Source organism: Neolamprologus multifasciatus, chromosome 5 (assembly GCF_963576455.1).
Source record: "Neolamprologus multifasciatus chromosome 5, fNeoMul1.2, whole genome shotgun sequence".
NCBI lineage: Eukaryota > Metazoa > Chordata > Actinopteri > Cichliformes > Cichlidae > Neolamprologus > Neolamprologus multifasciatus.
Genome location: NC_140443.1, coordinates 20,846,471 through 20,863,922, shown reverse-complemented (window position 1 = coordinate 20,863,922; position 17,452 = coordinate 20,846,471). Strand labels below are relative to the sequence as shown.

Below are 17,452 nucleotides of genomic sequence, written 5' to 3'. Positions count from 1 at the left end.
ATGCACAAAAACAACATAGTTTTCTTTTATTTTTGGAGCATTATTATTTAATAAATTCTCATAATTTATTTTTGAGTAGTTTTTTTCATGTACATCTATGCTGTATGTTAATGTGCCTGTGTGACATCTGGGACACAGCTTTGACTAAGAACTCTCTTTTTGTTCTTACCTTATGGCCATCCAGCTAAAAAATATCGAGATATGCATTTTGGGTCATATCGCCCAGCCCTAGTTGCTAGAAATAAACATGTATACATGGCACAGACATGTATACATGTCTACACAACAAATTTCCCAAGTGTGGGACTAATAAAGGTTATCTTATCTTATATTATGCATGCGATTAACTTATTAGAGCAGTTGAAAAGTGGCTGATGAGTGTAAACTGTACATTAATGAATTGTCACACACCACCACCACCAATGTTTTTTTCTCTGCAACCTATTCACTCCATAATTTTAGCATAAAATATGTATATAAGTTTAAAAAAATGACTGCAATAATTTTTTTAATCGAGTTGCAGTAAGTGTAATGTGTTCAATCTCACACATTTAATGTCAAAATATACTGAACTGGAAACATCAGGTAATTAATATTTTTGCTTAGCAAGACTGTTTGCTAGGGGTTTTTTTTTTTTAAGTTAAGGGAGCTGTCAAAATGATATTATATAGCAATTTGCTACTACATAAAATTCTATGAATATAAAAATATTTAAGCTAATATATAAAATATATTTTCCATGAAAATCCGAAAAAGAAACGCACAGTTGTGAAGCTCCTACTGTTGTTAATCGTGGACCGGATGAAGGGAAAGCAACGTGATTAAACCTTTGAGAAAGTACCTCTGTTATATTATATAGCTATAGGTAGGGCACAAATAGTCACAGGATTTAAAAGACCAGTTCATTTTGGCCTTGGTCCTCGCTTAATCCACCTGTGAAAGGCACAAACGAGCCTCACACCGCACTCAGCTAGCTAGGTGGCGGTATAGCCGTTTGTTCGCTCCGTTGACTCCAGCAGCAGAGGAGGAGGAGGGCACAACTCAGCTCCAGCACTTCCGCGTTTTGTAAAGTGATTGTAAACTTACAGAAAATCATAGACACTCACTTACAGCCGGTGTTCTGCTTTGGTGACGAGGAATATCTTTGAGTCTGCTGTTAGCATCATTTATCGTTACAAGGTGAGTCCCGTACACAGGGAAATTCTTGTTGTTTTTATGATAAATAACAAGGGGCGGAACTGGTCCAGTGTCTGCGCTGCTTCAAAACATATCAAAACTACTGTTGCAGTGTCGGGTGTTGTTTTTACTAATGGCAGATAGTCTGTAATTATCGGTAACGGATGTGTGGGGGGTACTTCGGCTTGTTCTGGTGAACAGTCAGAGATGGCTGTATGAGCAGTGCAGGCATGCCTGAACTTGTCCAGTCATGATGTCCAGAGACCAAAGTGATAAGTTTGTGTACAGGCCTTTCAGTTAGGACCATGGCACCAAAGAGACGAGCTGCTTCTGCTGCCAAGGCTGGTGGAAAGAAGGTCAAACAGGAGCCTGAAACACCAAAAGCCAAAGATGCCTTTACCTCTGCAAAGGAAGCCCTACTGGCTGCAGGGCCACAAGTTAAAAGCAACAAGAAGGTGGATGAACACTGTTCATTGTCATCCTGTGGAGAGGTAGGACACGTGAAGTAGGGCTTGTTAGTGCAGGAACAGAAAGCTGATTTTGATAAATGTTCTCTAATGTCTTCACCAGGTGTATGAGGATTGTGACTGCATGCTCAATCAGACAAATATCGGACATAACAACAATAAGTTTTATGTCATCCAAGTTGTTAAAGCAAACAACAAGTACTATTCATGGAACAGATGGGGCAGAGTGGTGAGTTTGTTCTACTGTTTTTTAAATGCATTTTGTTCTGTTAATTCATGTACACGCCCACACTATGTGTATATATATTTATACATATATATGTATATATGTGTATAGATAGATAGATAGATAGATAGATAGATAGATAGATAGATAGATAGATTCTTTTTCTAAAGGGCTTTGGGGGGAAAAGCAGACATTATTGATTTTTAACCCCAAATGCTTATTGCTGTGTGTTGACATATTAGCATCACTGTTAGTGCTTCATTTCTAACCTGGTTTCAGGGGGAAGTCGGACAGAGTAAACTTAGTTCGCCCTTTGATAAGGCTGAAAATGCTGTCAAGGACTTTGAGAAGAAGTTTAAGGACAAGACAAAGAACAACTGGAGCGACCGAATGAATTTTGTCTCTCACCCTGGGAAGTACACCTTGATACAGGTGGATGGAGAGCAAGATGCTGAAATCAAGGTAATTTGAATACCTGTATGATTAGATCAAGGAGCATTGAGCATCGTTATGAAACCTCAAATTGTTAAAATCACAGTATGAGAAGCAAAGTCTCTAAAAATAAATAAATAATGCAAATTCTTCAACTGCGTCTCTAATATTTTAGACTATTGACACTCTGTATGAGCTTTAGCAGAATCTCCCTGTGTGCTCTCTTGGACATTGCAGGTAGACTGTGTTGATGGCAAGCCAGCCCAGGTTGCAAAGAACGCCCTACCTTGTACCCTCGATGAAGCTACACAGAGCCTCATTAAGCTCATTTTCAGCAATGACATGTTCAAGGAGGCGATGGAATGTATGAACCTAGGTGGGTGTGTCTCACTTGTAAAAGTTTTCACACGACAGATCCAGTCTGCAAACACTCTTTGTATTTAAAATACCAGTTGTGTAATGTACCTGTGAAGCTGAAATGGGTGCGTACTTTAAAAATACTCCTGTGTATTAAGCCTAACTTGTATTTCTAAGAACTGTAGGAAACAATAAAGGATGCGATGTAAATGATTAAACATTGTTACAAACAAAGGGTAAAGTCTACATCTGCATATCTTCCCTCATCTCAGCATTTTGGACGTATATGATCAATGTTCTGGGCTTTGCTAGCTGCAGTAGGCAGAAAGCTAGAAAAGGCAAAAATGAAGAGATAAAACAGTAAAAGCAATCCTAGGCTTAAAACTCGATAGGCTTCTCTCTGCACCTTTGTCCTCTGTGCATCTGCACGTGTTTCATAGCTCTAAAAATAAGTGAGTGCTGGCTTCTGACTTCACACATTATTATGCTTAACCCACTGCACCTCCATAACTTGTTTCCTGTGAAGAATTAATAGTAACTATCTGATTTGGTCTGAAAGGTTGTGTGGTTTATGAGAGTGTCCTGTTTTGACTATACTTTTCTAAACCCTGAAATCAAAGTCGAAAGAAGGCTCAATTGTGTAGTTTCTTCTATGAGCACACTAATCATCTGAAAACAACCTAACCTTACATTTTTGTTTCTCATTTGGAAACCTTTTAAATGGCATTCAAAACACCTTTTTAGTCAAGTGTTTTTAGTGTAATCCTGGGCACAAAATTGATGAAAACATGCAATGATCTGCTTGAGAATTGTGTTTTTTGTATGTGGTTATTACGCAGACATCAAAAAGATGCCTTTGGGCAAGCTCAGCAAGGTCCAGATTGCAAAAGGCTTTGAGGTTTTGGAGGAGATTGACGCTGCTATGAATCAAAAAAGTGGAAAAGGACGTCTAGAAGAGCTTTCCTCAAAATTCTACACCACAATCCCACATAACTTTGGCAGGAACAGACCGCCTACTATTAATGACAAAGAGATTGTGGAGAAGAAAAAAGAGATGCTCTTGGTAAGATTTTCTGGTTCATAAATTAGGAGAAGCTTTGTCTCGCTGTGCTGTGTTCTCATTCCTAAAGTCTGTTCCCTGTTGTGCTTTTTACAGGTGCTGGCTGACATTGAGCTTGCCCAGACTCTGAAGTCAGAGACTGAGAAGGCTCAAGAAGAGATGATACAGACGGTTCCTCACCCTATAGACCAAGACTACAATTCTCTCAAATGCAAGCTGACTCTGATGGAAAAGAACACAGAAATGTTCAAGGTACTGTCTCTTACGTGACTAAGTCTTATAAATACAAAGGTTTTGGACTGCTGCTTATCTCAGATCTGCTATTCATGTTGTTTTATACAATAGTAGCAGTTGTGTTATTTCTCTCTTTGTGTTTTCGCATTTGAAGATCATAGAAAATTACCTGAAAGCGACTTCAGGTGATTATTACAAACCAAACATTCTCAATGTTTGGGAAGTCGATCGAGAGACAGAGGTAGGCACTACAGCCAGTTTTATTAAGTCAAACACAGGAAACGGGCATCCTCTGACCGAAAGCACATGTTCCGCATTGCAGGGGCAGCGCTTTAATGAGAACGATAATCTGGACAACCGGCGTCTGCTGTGGCATGGTACGAACATAGCAGTGGTTGCAGCTATCCTGAAGAGTGGTCTGAGGATAATGCCCCATTCGGGAGGCCGTGTCGGTTGTGGTATCTATTTTGCCTCTGAAAACAGCAAGTCTGCAGGTTACGGTAAGGCTAGAAGCAAGAAACAAGACAATTTTGGGTCTTTATTGGAGTCATAACATTGTACTTTTCACTTTCTGTCCATTTTCAGTGCGCCCTTCCAAAAATACAGGAGTGATGTTTCTCAGTGAGGTCGCCCTTGGCAAAGAGCATACCATTACCAGAGACGATTGTTCCTTGAGGACGCCTCCAGCCGGATATGATAGTGTGGTGGCACGAGGCATTGTCGAACCAGGTGCAGTACTTTTTAAGTTTTATACGGTAAAATAATACCTTTTATAAAGAAATATACAATGTCACAAAGTAAACTATCAGCATATTGAGAGATCTGCGTGCCTTTTGTCCTTGAAATTGTTTGGCAGTTTGGATGAAGTTTAATTTCCACTGGTAACTCATGGCAAATTCATTAAAAGAAACTTGCTATTCATGTTATCAGATTATGTCAGTTTCCCCCAAATGAATAAAAATATAAACATTTGAAAATCAGAGTGGCAGTAGCTTTTCTGTGTGGAGCTTGCGTGATCTCCCTGTGCTAGTTGCCTTACCTCCAGCCCAAAGATATGCATGTTAGGTGAAATGATGACTCTAAATAGGCTGCAGGTGTTCATGTAAGCACCTTGTGGCCTGTAGTGCACTTTGAATGACCAGTTAGTCTGGAAAAGTGCAATATGAATGCCACCTCCTGTCAATTTTATTATATCACTTTGTGATTCTTTGATTTCAGATGCGTCCAAGGACATCTTCATCACCCTGGAGGGTAAGAAGGTTGCTGTGCCTCAGGGTAAGCCAATAAAGCAACCCCAGTTTTCTGATAGCCACTTCAGCAACAGTGAATATCTCATCTACAAAGAGAGTCAGTGCCGCCTTCGCTACCTGCTGGAACTAAACATGTATGGCTAATTCTAACCAAAGAAAAATGAAGGTCCTTTTGTTTGTTTCTTGGTGATGGACTTCCTACAGTCCTTCTGATAAGGCTATGGTCTAATGAATGTGGATCTGTTCATTTTAGATGCACTTTTCTGTGCCTTACGCTTATGTTTGTGTAGTTTGCAAGTTTTTATACATACTTTAAAAAATGTAAAGCTAATTTACAATGAAGAGCATGGTGGTCTTTGCACATTTTTGTTTTTGAATTGAATTAGTGGTTCTCAAACTGGAGGGCTGCACTACAATGTGAAAAATGTAAAGTGAAAACTGATTTCAATTCATGTGATTTTCTTTTTTAAGAAAAAACAGTAATGTTCAAGTTTTTAGTTGTTGAGAAGCAGTGGATGACTTCTTACAGCTAATGAGGTGGAGCCTGCCAGTTTGAGAACCATTGAATTACATATTGAACCTCACGTTCTGTTTGGCGTCTCAGTTCTGTTTCTATAGGGTTTACATATTTGCATACGCATCATTTTGTCTAAGTGACAACGAAGGACACAGTCCTGTGCTTCAGAAAGAAAGGGTCTTGAATGTGCACCTATATATGCCTTTTGAGTAGTGATAAATTAAGATAAACTGGTGTGGGAAAGAGGCATAAATAGTACCTATACAAAGACATATTTATGATAATGTAAAATGCAAATTTTTAGGTAACATTGAAGAACTGTTACAAATGTAAGAATGTTTCAAGGAGTTTTCTGCTTTGTAAGCCAGTCCCACTATGCCTTATTGGTTTATTCCAAATACAACCACATGGTGTCATTAATGAGAAACTCAATTTTAGATTAAAAACGATGTTTGTAGTAATGCACTATGACATTACGTGAATATAGAATATACTGAAGTGCCCCTGCAACATCTCTTATTATGAAGGCAATTAGTTAAAATGATGCCATAATGGTAATGCACTGACTGTGATTGTAAACAAGTAATCCATAAATAAAGAATAAATCATCTAAAATGTTTACTGGTTGTTTGGATATCTTCTCTTTCGAATTCATAATGTTTCTCATATAATGCTGTGTTTATGTGTTATGTAGAGTACTTAACAAATTTATTAGTCCACCACCCAATGTAATGATTAATCCACCAGCATGTGCAGACTCTTTAATCGGACTAATATTTTTAATGCTAAAGTAAAGTTATTGTTATTATCTGTGAATTTATCCAAAAATGTATCATCTTACAGAAAAGTGGAAAATGTAGTATAGCATATTGGTGAAGATTAAGATCCCAGATTACAGTTACTTACTTAGATTCATGACACGAAAAATTAGTTTTAGTGGTTGAATGTTATCCTTGATTAATTCTCAGAGAGGTCCGGTGGGTCAGCTTAAAAATGTATATATATATATTTTTTTAAAAATTACATTTTTTTTTTTAGTTTTAAACATGTTTTTTTTTGTGTGTGTATTTGTGGTTTCTTTTTTATAACAGGTGGTTTAATGGTTTTTTTAAGCACTGTATTTGTTATTGCAAAGGGTTTAAAGGACTCATTTTGCAAGATACTAGCTCACATTGTGTTTGCTGCAAACACTGCTTATCATTTATTTATTAATGTTTAGGAAAGTTCGCATTATGCGAGTGATGTTCTCTACAGGTATACTATAATCCAGCTCAATGAAACATATAGTTTAAGATGTATGAATAGTTTTTGGAGTAGATGTAAATTGAAAATATTTAAAGTCAAATAGATGTAAAAAGAAAAAAGTTGCAGTGCCAACGTAAGCTACATTAAAAACAGAAATAAATCTTTGAAATGGTGGCTGTTAGGACCCAGGAGAGACTGGGCTCTGGAGGAAGACAGAGGAGTGTGTGTCTGCTTGAAAAAACAAAAAACACATCACTCACACAATCACACAATACAATGTGTGACAGTCACCGCCATACACAGCATCAAACAGCAATAGGGGTGTTACTAGAGGAAGGGAGCAGGAAGAGAAGAAGCATCATTTAAAAATGGAAAACCGTCATGGAATTGGGAATATACCTGTCTAGCAGCTCTGAAACTCTCCTCTTGTGGAATTAACAAGAACAACAAAAAAGCTGGGACTGCATAAACAATATGTGGGATTTAGGCTATAGTGGTGTCAGCGCTGACACTTGGTTAACCTATTCAGATTTAACTATGGTGTAGAAACAGAGTGGTTCATGGGTAAGTTATTTCAGTTTGATCTCATTTTTCAGTGCTCTATTTGTTTCTTTATTAAGCATACAAAAATACAAAATGCAGTCAATAAATATATTTTCCCCACAATAACATATGAAGGCACAGAAATCTTTAAAAGTGTACCATTGCAATCTATTTCAGTATCTGGTAGTGGTACTAGTGTGTTCCTACAGCAGGTCTAAAGTAGTAACTTGTACTTGTCTACATTTTACCATAACAATGGGTTTATAATTTCAGTTACTTTTATTAGTGTGTCTACCAAAATCTACCAAATCTATCAAAATTTGTTCAGTCACAGTTGTGATTATAATAACTTCTACATCACATCATCTCCTCGTAATTGATCCTGACATTGCAAATACAACAAAAGGAGTCAATAATTCCTTCCTGATGAAAACAAAAGGCCGTGTGAACAAAGGTTTATCAGATTGCAGTTAGATCTAAATCAGTCAGTCTGTAAAACCTCTTAGAGTACTGGCTGTTAATGGATTAGACTTTTTAAAGAGAAACAACTCTCCTCACAACTCTTTAATTTAACAGCAGTTTAGTAAGCTGACTGAACGTTGTATAACCACTGTTTTTACTCTAAACGTTTCAAAGTTTACCCATCAATATGTTTACACCAGCTGCTATTACTCTTATGACCTTTTAACAAGTCACAGTGAGGAATTAAATGACTGTGGAAATTTAATTGCAATATATTTCTCAATTAATTTATATTAAATAAAATTGCATGACATTATATGGACAGAGGCGATCACATACACAGAAATAAAAAGCATACCTTTTTAATAGGTACATAAATACGCTTGTAAAGTCTATACTACTTTAAAATGTTTATAGATGTTTTATGAGAATTTTTCATTTCCTTTCAACACAGATCCACATATGAAGAAATCTGAGATAAAAATGGAGGAAGCTGCGATTTAATAATGGCTGACAAGACCAGGTCCATGTTAGCCTCTGTGGCAAATCATTCTGTTCTGAATCTTACAACTGCCCAGTGGGAACCCAATCCTACCGTTCCTGCTGATGTGGGTGTTGTCACAAGCTCTCAGTCACAGATCAAAGATCTTTTCGGTTTGTTCTGCATGGTTACCCTCAACCTCATTGCTTTGTTGGCCAACACTGGTGTGATGGTGGCGATTGCTCGTGCGCCTCACCTTAAGAGGTTTGCCTTTGTGTGCCACCTGTGTGCAGTTGACTTGTTGTGTGCCATCCTCCTGATGCCTTTGGGGATCATATCCAGTTCGCCGTTCTTTGGAACTGTTGTGTTCACTGTTCTGGAGTGTCAGGTTTACATCTTTCTTAACGTTTTCCTCATTTGTCTGTCCATTCTCACCATCACAGCCATCAGTGTAGAACGTTACTTCTATATTGTACACCCAATGCGTTATGAAGTCAAGATGACCATCAATCTTGCTATCGGTGTCATGTTACTGATCTGGGTTAAGTCAGTCCTCTTGGCTATTGTCACACTGTTTGGATGGCCAGCTTACGGACCTCAGAGCTCGATTGCAGCGGCTCACTGCTCTCTTCACGCGAGCCACAGTCGCCTAAGAGGAGTATTTGCAGTGCTTTTTAGTGTGGTTTGTTTCATGGCTCCAGCAGTGGTTATCTTTGCTGTTTACTGTGCTGTGTACAAGGTGGCTCGTTCTGCAGCCCTGCAGCAAGCCCCTGCAGTAACAACATGGGCAAATGCAAGCCCTGCCAAGGATCGCTCTGACTCCATCAACAGCCAGACTACCATGATCACTACCACCCGTACTCTGCCACAAAGACTTTCTCCAGAGAGGGCATTCAGTGGAGGCAAAGCTGCACTGACTTTGGTATTCATCGTAGGCCAGTTCCTGGTTTGTTGGTTGCCCTACTTCATCTTCCACCTGCAGATGTCTCTGACTGGTTCCATGCAAAGCCCTGGGGACTTGGAGGAAGCTGTCACCTGGCTGGCCTACTCCTCGTTTGCTGTCAACCCATTCTTCTACGGCCTGTTGAACAGACAGATCAGAGAGGAGCTGGTAAAGTTTAGACGTTGCTGCCTTACACAGCCTTTGGAGTTTGGGGCATCAAGCCAAGAAGGTTCGTTTCAGGAAAACTTCCTGCAGTTCATCCAAAGAACCACTAGTACAACTGAAACTCGATCCAACTGTGCCAACTCCAGTCCCCAACCATCCACTAACCATACTGTGGATCAAGTAAATAAGATACCTGGACAAATACCAGAGGAGCATGCTTAAACAATGATGAGCAGAAGTTGTGTACTACAGAGCTAATATGTAGTCACTGTCACTGTTCATTGTTTTTGCAAGACATTTTATCTTAATCAATATGTTTCTGTCAGTGCTGGGGAAAAGCAGGCCACTTTTGAAGGAATAAGTGATGGTGGACAAAATCCAGTGGCCTCTATAAACAGAAGGAACAGTTACAATAATGCTTTTAACATACATATGGACATTGATAGTATTGTTTTAAGATAGTATTGGAAAAAATCTGTTCAAGTACAAATATAATGTTTTGGATATTTTATCTTTTAATTATGATAAGTTTTCCTATTTAGGTCAAGGGACTGTGGTTGTACTGTAACCTGAATTATTGAAATGATGATCTATTCTCCCACGTAAATTTACCTTTCTCTGATTTCTCTGATTTTAACAGTTTTTGTGGTAATTTTCTATATGTTTATAAATGTAAATCTGGAATGAATGTAAATCTGGAATACTGCAATAATAAGGTCTTGAGAGTTGGTTGCCGGTTTCCTCTCAATAACAAGTATATTATATATCTCAATAATAATTTATATTTAAATGCTATTTTTGTGTTGACATTTTTAAAGCGCTAAATGTTTCCAAGCTGTGGGCCTTTCTATTTAATATTCAGGAGCTTGTGGTTATCATATATGACCAAATAATCCCGTAGAAGTGCCAATGCTCTCTGTGTTCAGAGGTCAAATGAACCTGAGGGCTAATACCTTTGAGTTCTTCTGTGCAACAGATATGCTGATGGATCGTGGGCATCAGCTGGCTCTGTCGTCATGGAAATTGAGTGACTGGAGGTGACTCGCACAGCACCAGCGACCTTTCAGCTGGATGTATACTTAAGAATCAGATCCTGATTGGAGTTTGCTAATTCACATCTAAAAGGTCTAAAACTTCAGATACGGATCAATAACATGCAAAGAAAGACTGACGGTAGGTCACAGAAGTCCCTGCAAATATGGACTACTATAATAGTGGGTATGGTGAGGAAGCGATAGTGAATTTACAATAGAAATCATTACTGGGCAATGGTTATGGTCTGAGAGTGGTGACAAAGTGCTATTTTATGACCCCTGCTGTTTGTGTTAGTCTTTCACAAACAGGGAAGAAGACAGAATTGTGTGGTTACAGCAAATAACGACTAACACCATTTCACTTGCTGTGCTATACACGATGCACCACTCTTACCTTACTGTAGCTGTATATTTAATCCCTGGGTAAATGCCGTGGTAGCTTTTTTTGTAGAAGCACACATTGGAGCATAAAGGACTCTATTATTCAACTGTACAGTTCTGAGATTATAATAATAATACGCACAATTTAGGACTCACACACATCAATCAAGAGATTAATAGTAGGACACACAGTAAAACATTGATGCAAAAATAAATTGTGTAAATGCTGACGTCTTTGGGGATAATGTAAACCGCCAACTACTGTACATTTTTACTGTGACCTCAGTATTTTCTCATGACAAGCACAAAATCTTTACGTTCGAATCATTAATTAATAAGTTGTTGTTATTCTGCTTTGTTTCCCCCAGTTAGGCTGTTTTCAGCCTTTGTTGTTGTAATGTTTCCAGTGTTTGTGTGTGTTTGCCTTGAGGACAGCTGGTAAAATTTTGATTACACCAGTTTTCCATAATCAAAGCATTGGATTTTTTTTTTCATAAATAAAGAAAAAAAGAATAGAAGGTGCATTTATAGTTTACATAGCTTAATAAACTCTTTTGAGAATACAGTAGCACCAATTTAAAAATGCAAAGCTTCATCACATCACAGCATCACAGCACTGTGTTATACATTTTACAGTAACAAATTTTACTTGTAAATTACAGTAAACATACCATAAATTAACGAGAACGCTGCTGGAAGTAAACGTGGATGTACACTCTGAAGATCTTAATACTAGCAATCCTATAATACAGTCTTATACTTTAATGGGGAATTTTCTTACCGTGCACAGTCTGGATCACCATCATATCATTTCTCACGACCATACACACACACAAAGCTGGTGTGGAAACAGCTTTGAAATGTACGAGTATTTCTTTTACAGTAACAGGAAAAAGGTCGGACAGAAGTCTGACCTCTCTCTTCAAATCTGACAGAGCTGTAGGGAGTATAAAACAGCAGCGGGTTATTGGTGTTGGGTGCTTTTGTGCCTATTTGCTGATGTTCATATTATGTGTGGATCTACCACCCTTTGAATCTGAAAATGTAATTCTAGAGGTTCAAGACCTGTCAATAGTTTATATCTGCGCAGATAGAGGAAATTGAAGGATGGGGTGGGGGAAGAAAAGCTCGTTTTAAGATATTTGTAAAGTGTTATCTCATCCGGCTGAATAGTGGCAAAGGAAAGAACACTCACTTTGACACACACATTTCAAAGGCCTGATCTGGAATAAACTGATCACAGACAACACAGACGTATGCACTCTTTGATGTTTTTATTTTGCAGCTGGCATGAAAATAAAAATTCCAGTCACAAAGATTTTAGGTATTTCAAATCACAGTGTGCCTGCCTCCTTAACAGATCTTCAGGCAATTCATCTGGGCCTGTGAGCTACAGACAGAGAGGACATAGTGTAATACAGCTATGATGAATGCTGTGAAGAATTCTAGCTCAACACAAATCATGACCTAGACTGTTGTTTTCAGGTTTTATTTTGTACAGTTTTAATACATTTTCAGAAAATAGCAATAAAACATACAATACTATAAGTCATACCACTATGGCCTGGGCTTTGCTATTCGTTTTATTTAATATTATGTTTTCATTTATTGTTTGCCATTTTCACAAAGCATGTGCACACAGAACCTAATCTGGATAAAGTACACTTGATGTTTTAATTCTTGTTGGGTATTTTAGCAGTATACCCAACCAAGTACTTGTGCAGTGCTTATGCTATCTTTTCAAACTGTAAGTATACACTGCTTTACTGTGATTTTCCTCTTAATTTTTACTGATGATATGACTTTGATTAAAATGATAATTTTATAAGCTAGATTAAACTATGTAAGCAACTTTTAATAATAAGTGAATCTACTGACTGTGAACACAATCATATAACACAGTCTTCCAGGGGCTTTTCATCACAGTGGTTGCCAAACACTATTAATCATCAGCTAATCAGATCCTGCCAACACTACCACAGTACTGCATCCCAAGCATGTGGGGAAAAAGAGCAATTTAAGCATGTGTGAGTGGAATAGCTGATTTAAGTAACAGGGATGTATTTAAAAAAATGCAAGAACCATGACCAGTAGAGTGTGCTACATACCAGTCAATCCTCCTCACATCCTTTTATTTTGACGTCTCTAACAAGACCAAGACTTGAAATAATTTTCAACACATAACAGGATAGACGTTGTCTGCAGTGTCTGGCTGTGTTCTTTTTCACAGAATATTAAGTCTTATACAGATGCGACAGTGCTGTCTATGGCCAAATCTGACACTCTTTACAGCACAGTTGTATCTGGTTGTGCCCAGAATATAAATTGAAAGATACATTTGATTAATTCAGAGGGCAGTACCAAAGAACATGTTAAAAACACGCCTACACCACACACGTAAGTGACAGAAAGAAACCTTCAGCAATACATTTTTAAAGGTCAGGGGAGAAAAGTCACAACCTACAACAAAATGTAGATTTACACTTTATATGATATGAAATCAATACATAAAGCTCACACTGTAATTTGATGCTTTGAAATGAATGAGGATTTATTTTGTGAGGACAATTTAAAGACTCTAAGGTTTGAGGGTTTTTTTTTTCTTGATACAAGGAGCCATGCTGAAGCTAAAAAGAAAAGTGACTACACACAGGCACGGTTTTACAATAGACAAATGAATACAAAAAAAAAAAATCAGCGGGACAGCTTACTTTATGCTGTGAGGGATAGGGACTGCTAGCAAGAAGCTGATGATTTGGTGAGGAGTCTATATTTGATTGACCAACACTGCCAAACACTGTCCCTGTGATGAAGTAACTCTGTAATGTGAGTGCCAGAGTACTCCCCCTGATCATCACCCAGGCAATATTTAAGCAGGAAGTCAGGACTGATTTGATTCCACTAGTGATGGATATTTCTCATGCAGGCACAAATGAGACTTATAATGTAGTGTGTCACAAAATGTCAAAGCGTGCCTGTAAAAGCCAATAAAGGCATTCCTCTACAGCAGTCAGTTCAGTCAGCAGAATACTATGTTCCACCTGGGTGCTAGCAACAAGCCAGCTGTCCTCCTGCTCATCCTCCCTGTTTTCGATGATACCATTCAGACACACAGCGCAGCTTATTGAACATGGAGGACGAAAGATTGAAACACAAAAGACCATTGGGGGAACTGCTGGAAGTAAAGGTGGATGTTCACTCTGAAGCTCTGGACTTCATCCACAGTGACACGAGGCCTGTGATTTATGACAGGGATCCCAAAAAAGTCAACAGCAGCCTTAAGGTAACCAATGTGCAACCAGCATAAACCTGAGCAGAGAATACACAGTACAGGACACGAGACAGGGAGCACTAAATCTTAGTAACTAAATCTGTGTTTCAGATTTAGTTATTAAGCTGTTGTTGTACAGGTGATTCATCCAATTAAAAAGTTTGTAAGAGTAAATTGTTATCCAGTTTGGATAAATTCAGTCCTTGTTGAAAACTTTCCTTATGCTTAATTTCCACTCAATGAAAGAGGAATTTCCAGTTTAATAATAATGTGTTTCCCAATACTGACCTCAAGTGGACATACTGGATATGGACATGCACATACTCTAATAGTGCTATTAGTGACATGTAAATGATTTTTTTATTGTTAGTCATTAATAAAAATTGTGGAGTGAGTGTATTGAAATTTTACTGGAATCTGAGGGAGAGCATGGCAGAAATAGTTTTGGACCACTGTCATAAAGTATTGTTTTGTTTCTCTGATACAGTAACACATTCATTTACCTCATCTCTCATGATCATTTTCTGATATTTGAAACATGCAAACGGCATTCATGCCAACATAGGAATCACTTACAGTCTCCCTGTTTGTGTCTGGAGGTTATGTTTGAGGATGTGATTGCAGAACCCCCCTCTGTGCGGAGCTTTGATAAAGTGTGGCTATGGAGTCACGCCCTGTTTGAGGTATCCAGACTATGGTGCTACCGATTCATCTCTCTCCTGCTGGCTGTGCCAGTCTCACTGACAGCAGGGCTCCTCTTTGCTGTGCTCAGCTGCCTGCATATCTGGTAGGACGCTTACACTGTGACAAGCAGACTTACAGACAAGACTGAATAGCTGCACTAGTTTTCTGCTAAGTAAGAATCTTTAGGCAGAAATGGTTGTCACGGTTTCTCTGATACATTCAGGGGACTCCGTCCAGGAGTCCAAAAATGATTTTTACTTCCTTTTTATTAAATGAGCTCATATTTTGTCCTCTTCTTTGTGTCCTTCAGGTTGATCGTGCCATGTGTGCAGCTCCTTCTCATCAATATGTGCTGGGTTCAGACTGTGTGGGCCAGCATACTGAACATTTTTATCAGTCCATTCTTTACCAGTAATGGAAAGTGCTGTGGTCAAGTCACCATCCTTCTGGCAAAAGATGAAAACTGATGGAAACACACTGTGTGGAAACGATTGGTTAAAACAGCAATTATGGTACATGAACAGCGGCAACAGACTGCATACTAATTCTGCTGGGAGGGAAATGATCATCTGTATTTTAACCATCTGTGATTATTCTATGTTTTTATTCACGCATTTGTCATGCTGAAATATATAATTCGTTTACTGTTTTCTAAATATAATAGTGCATTATGCATAAAACCTTTTGGCTGTCTAGATAAGGGCAACACAAAAAGCATACACTGGGGGGAATTAATAAATAATAATTCAATAATAAATTATATTAGAAACCTCCTTAATACCCATGTAAAAGAAGAATCCACTGAAAGCAAAGTGAATGACAAATATTGCAATTAATTTGCAAAAGATATCCACCCGTAAAATTTGAACTGATTATAAAAACAGATTAGGAGGCCTTAAGAGCTCTAGTAGAGCACTGGACAGTCCTCTGGATGGACTGATGTGTATGTGAGGTTAATGAAGACTATATGAATGCAAATATGTAAAAAAAAAAAACAACAAAAAAAAACACCTGCTAACAACTTTTGGTTTAAAGTTTTGAATCCAGGTATATGCAGCAGTTTCTACTAAACAAGATGATAGCTGAAGGTGGAGACCAACAACTAATTTCACTCTGATTTATTTTTCTATGGAAAAAGGTTCCTCTGAATCTTCTTTTAGCTTGATTGGAAGTAACACATTTATAACAGAAAGCCTCCTGTGTTAAATGTAGTGTAAATCGAAAGGAGTGGAAGTTTAAGAGCCAGAAGGTGTGCAACCTTGGAACCTGTCTACCATTATCTGTGGATGCTAGTCAAATACAGACCATCATCTGCATATTCAAATAGAGACCTCTGATTGCCTAGGTAACCCAATCACATCTGCATATTCCAATTTAGATACACCAATTAACCTGGCAGGCAAATTTTTGGACTGTAGAAGAAAGCCCAATTACCCAAGCAGACATGCAGAACATGCAAAACTAACTATTGAACCAGCGTGCTACCCCTTGTGTTTGAGAAATTAAAACGATTCTGTAAATGTTGTGATTCACCTCATTTGTACAGCTTGTAGGATCAAACCTAATATTTGAATAAACAAAGTAAGAATTCATGGTTATTGGAAATTCATTTCATTATAAATCATATTTTGTATTTGTCTCAAGTTACACACCCAGCAGTGCTCAATGCAAAGGGAGCACCACCTAATATAGACTCAGGTAATATAACCTGAGTTAGTGATACTTACTCTACCCACTACATTCTATATGAGTCTAAATATAGGCGTGAGACCCGCTTGTGTCTGTGTACATTAAATGGAAGACAAGAGCCAGTGCAGTCTCAGCTAACTGCGCCGACACCCATGGAGACAGAGGTATGCCCACCGTGACTCTCTGCAGAGCTATTTCTGTCCGTCTGCCTCAGTGCCAAGAATACACCCCTAATTGGCTTGGCACCCAATCACATGCACTCTGATCTCATTCCACCTCTCCCTCTTCATCTCCATCTCTACCAACGGGAAACTGGGACAAGGAATGCCAATTCTTGATCCACAGTCGAGCTTCCTGTACTTCTCTTACACGCAACTGTTTGAGATACATAGCAACATAGAGCTGCCGGTGCTGCTGGTGGTGCTGAGAGCCTTTGAAACAATTTTCATAACAGCAATCCCTGCGCTGCCTCCTATTCCCCACCTCCTTTTTTTTTGTTGCAGCAATAGTGTATGAGTTTGTTTAGGGAATATACTGATATAGAAAGCTATGACTGATAGCAACAACTGCAGAGCTTAGGAAAGACTGAAGCCTGTTTTATTTTGGGGACTATTGAATTTTATGTATTCCCTGTCACTAAATCAGAAGTATACGAGAAGGCTAAGGACATGCATTTGTGTGGGCTCGTCATGCTCTGTACCACAGCGTATGGAAAGTAATGACTGAGTCACATTGTTGTTATGATTACCATTATGAAAGTAAACGTATCGATTAGAATATAAAAGCTACATTGTTTTTGTTATCACTTTTCTGCCTTAGCCTCCAATGATGGAGC

At 38.4% G+C, this 17,452-nt stretch overlaps 3 protein-coding genes across 3 annotated transcripts; all 3 read left to right on the top strand.

The window, feature by feature from the left end:
* The first annotated feature begins 712 nt into the window (after positions 1-712).
* parp3 (poly (ADP-ribose) polymerase family, member 3) lies at positions 713-6,334 on the top strand. Its single transcript, XM_085160991.1, has 11 exons — positions 713-1,179; positions 1,465-1,667; positions 1,747-1,872; positions 2,149-2,331; positions 2,539-2,677; positions 3,498-3,721; positions 3,815-3,970; positions 4,107-4,193; positions 4,275-4,452; positions 4,538-4,681; positions 5,171-6,334. Exons 2-11 carry the CDS (start codon positions 1,482-1,484, stop codon positions 5,344-5,346), a joined length of 1,599 nt encoding a protein of 532 aa, XP_085017117.1. The 5' UTR covers positions 713-1,179; positions 1,465-1,481; the 3' UTR covers positions 5,347-6,334.
* Positions 6,335-6,452: 118 nt separating this feature from the next.
* gpr61l (G protein-coupled receptor 61-like) lies at positions 6,453-10,387 on the top strand. The gene is made up of 2 exons (XM_085160992.1): positions 6,453-7,528; positions 8,424-10,387. Exon 2 carries the CDS (start codon positions 8,476-8,478, stop codon positions 9,778-9,780), a length of 1,305 nt encoding a protein of 434 aa, XP_085017118.1. The 5' UTR covers positions 6,453-7,528; positions 8,424-8,475; the 3' UTR covers positions 9,781-10,387.
* An 84-nt stretch (positions 10,388-10,471) lies between these two features.
* On the top strand, positions 10,472-16,494 carry LOC146518551 (caveolin-2-like). The gene is made up of 3 exons (XM_085161001.1): positions 10,472-14,256; positions 14,844-15,031; positions 15,239-16,494. The coding sequence occupies exons 1-3, from the start codon at positions 14,104-14,106 to the stop codon at positions 15,393-15,395; spliced, it is 498 nt and encodes a 165-aa protein (XP_085017127.1). The 5' UTR covers positions 10,472-14,103; the 3' UTR covers positions 15,396-16,494.
* The last annotated feature ends 958 nt before the right edge of the window (positions 16,495-17,452 follow it).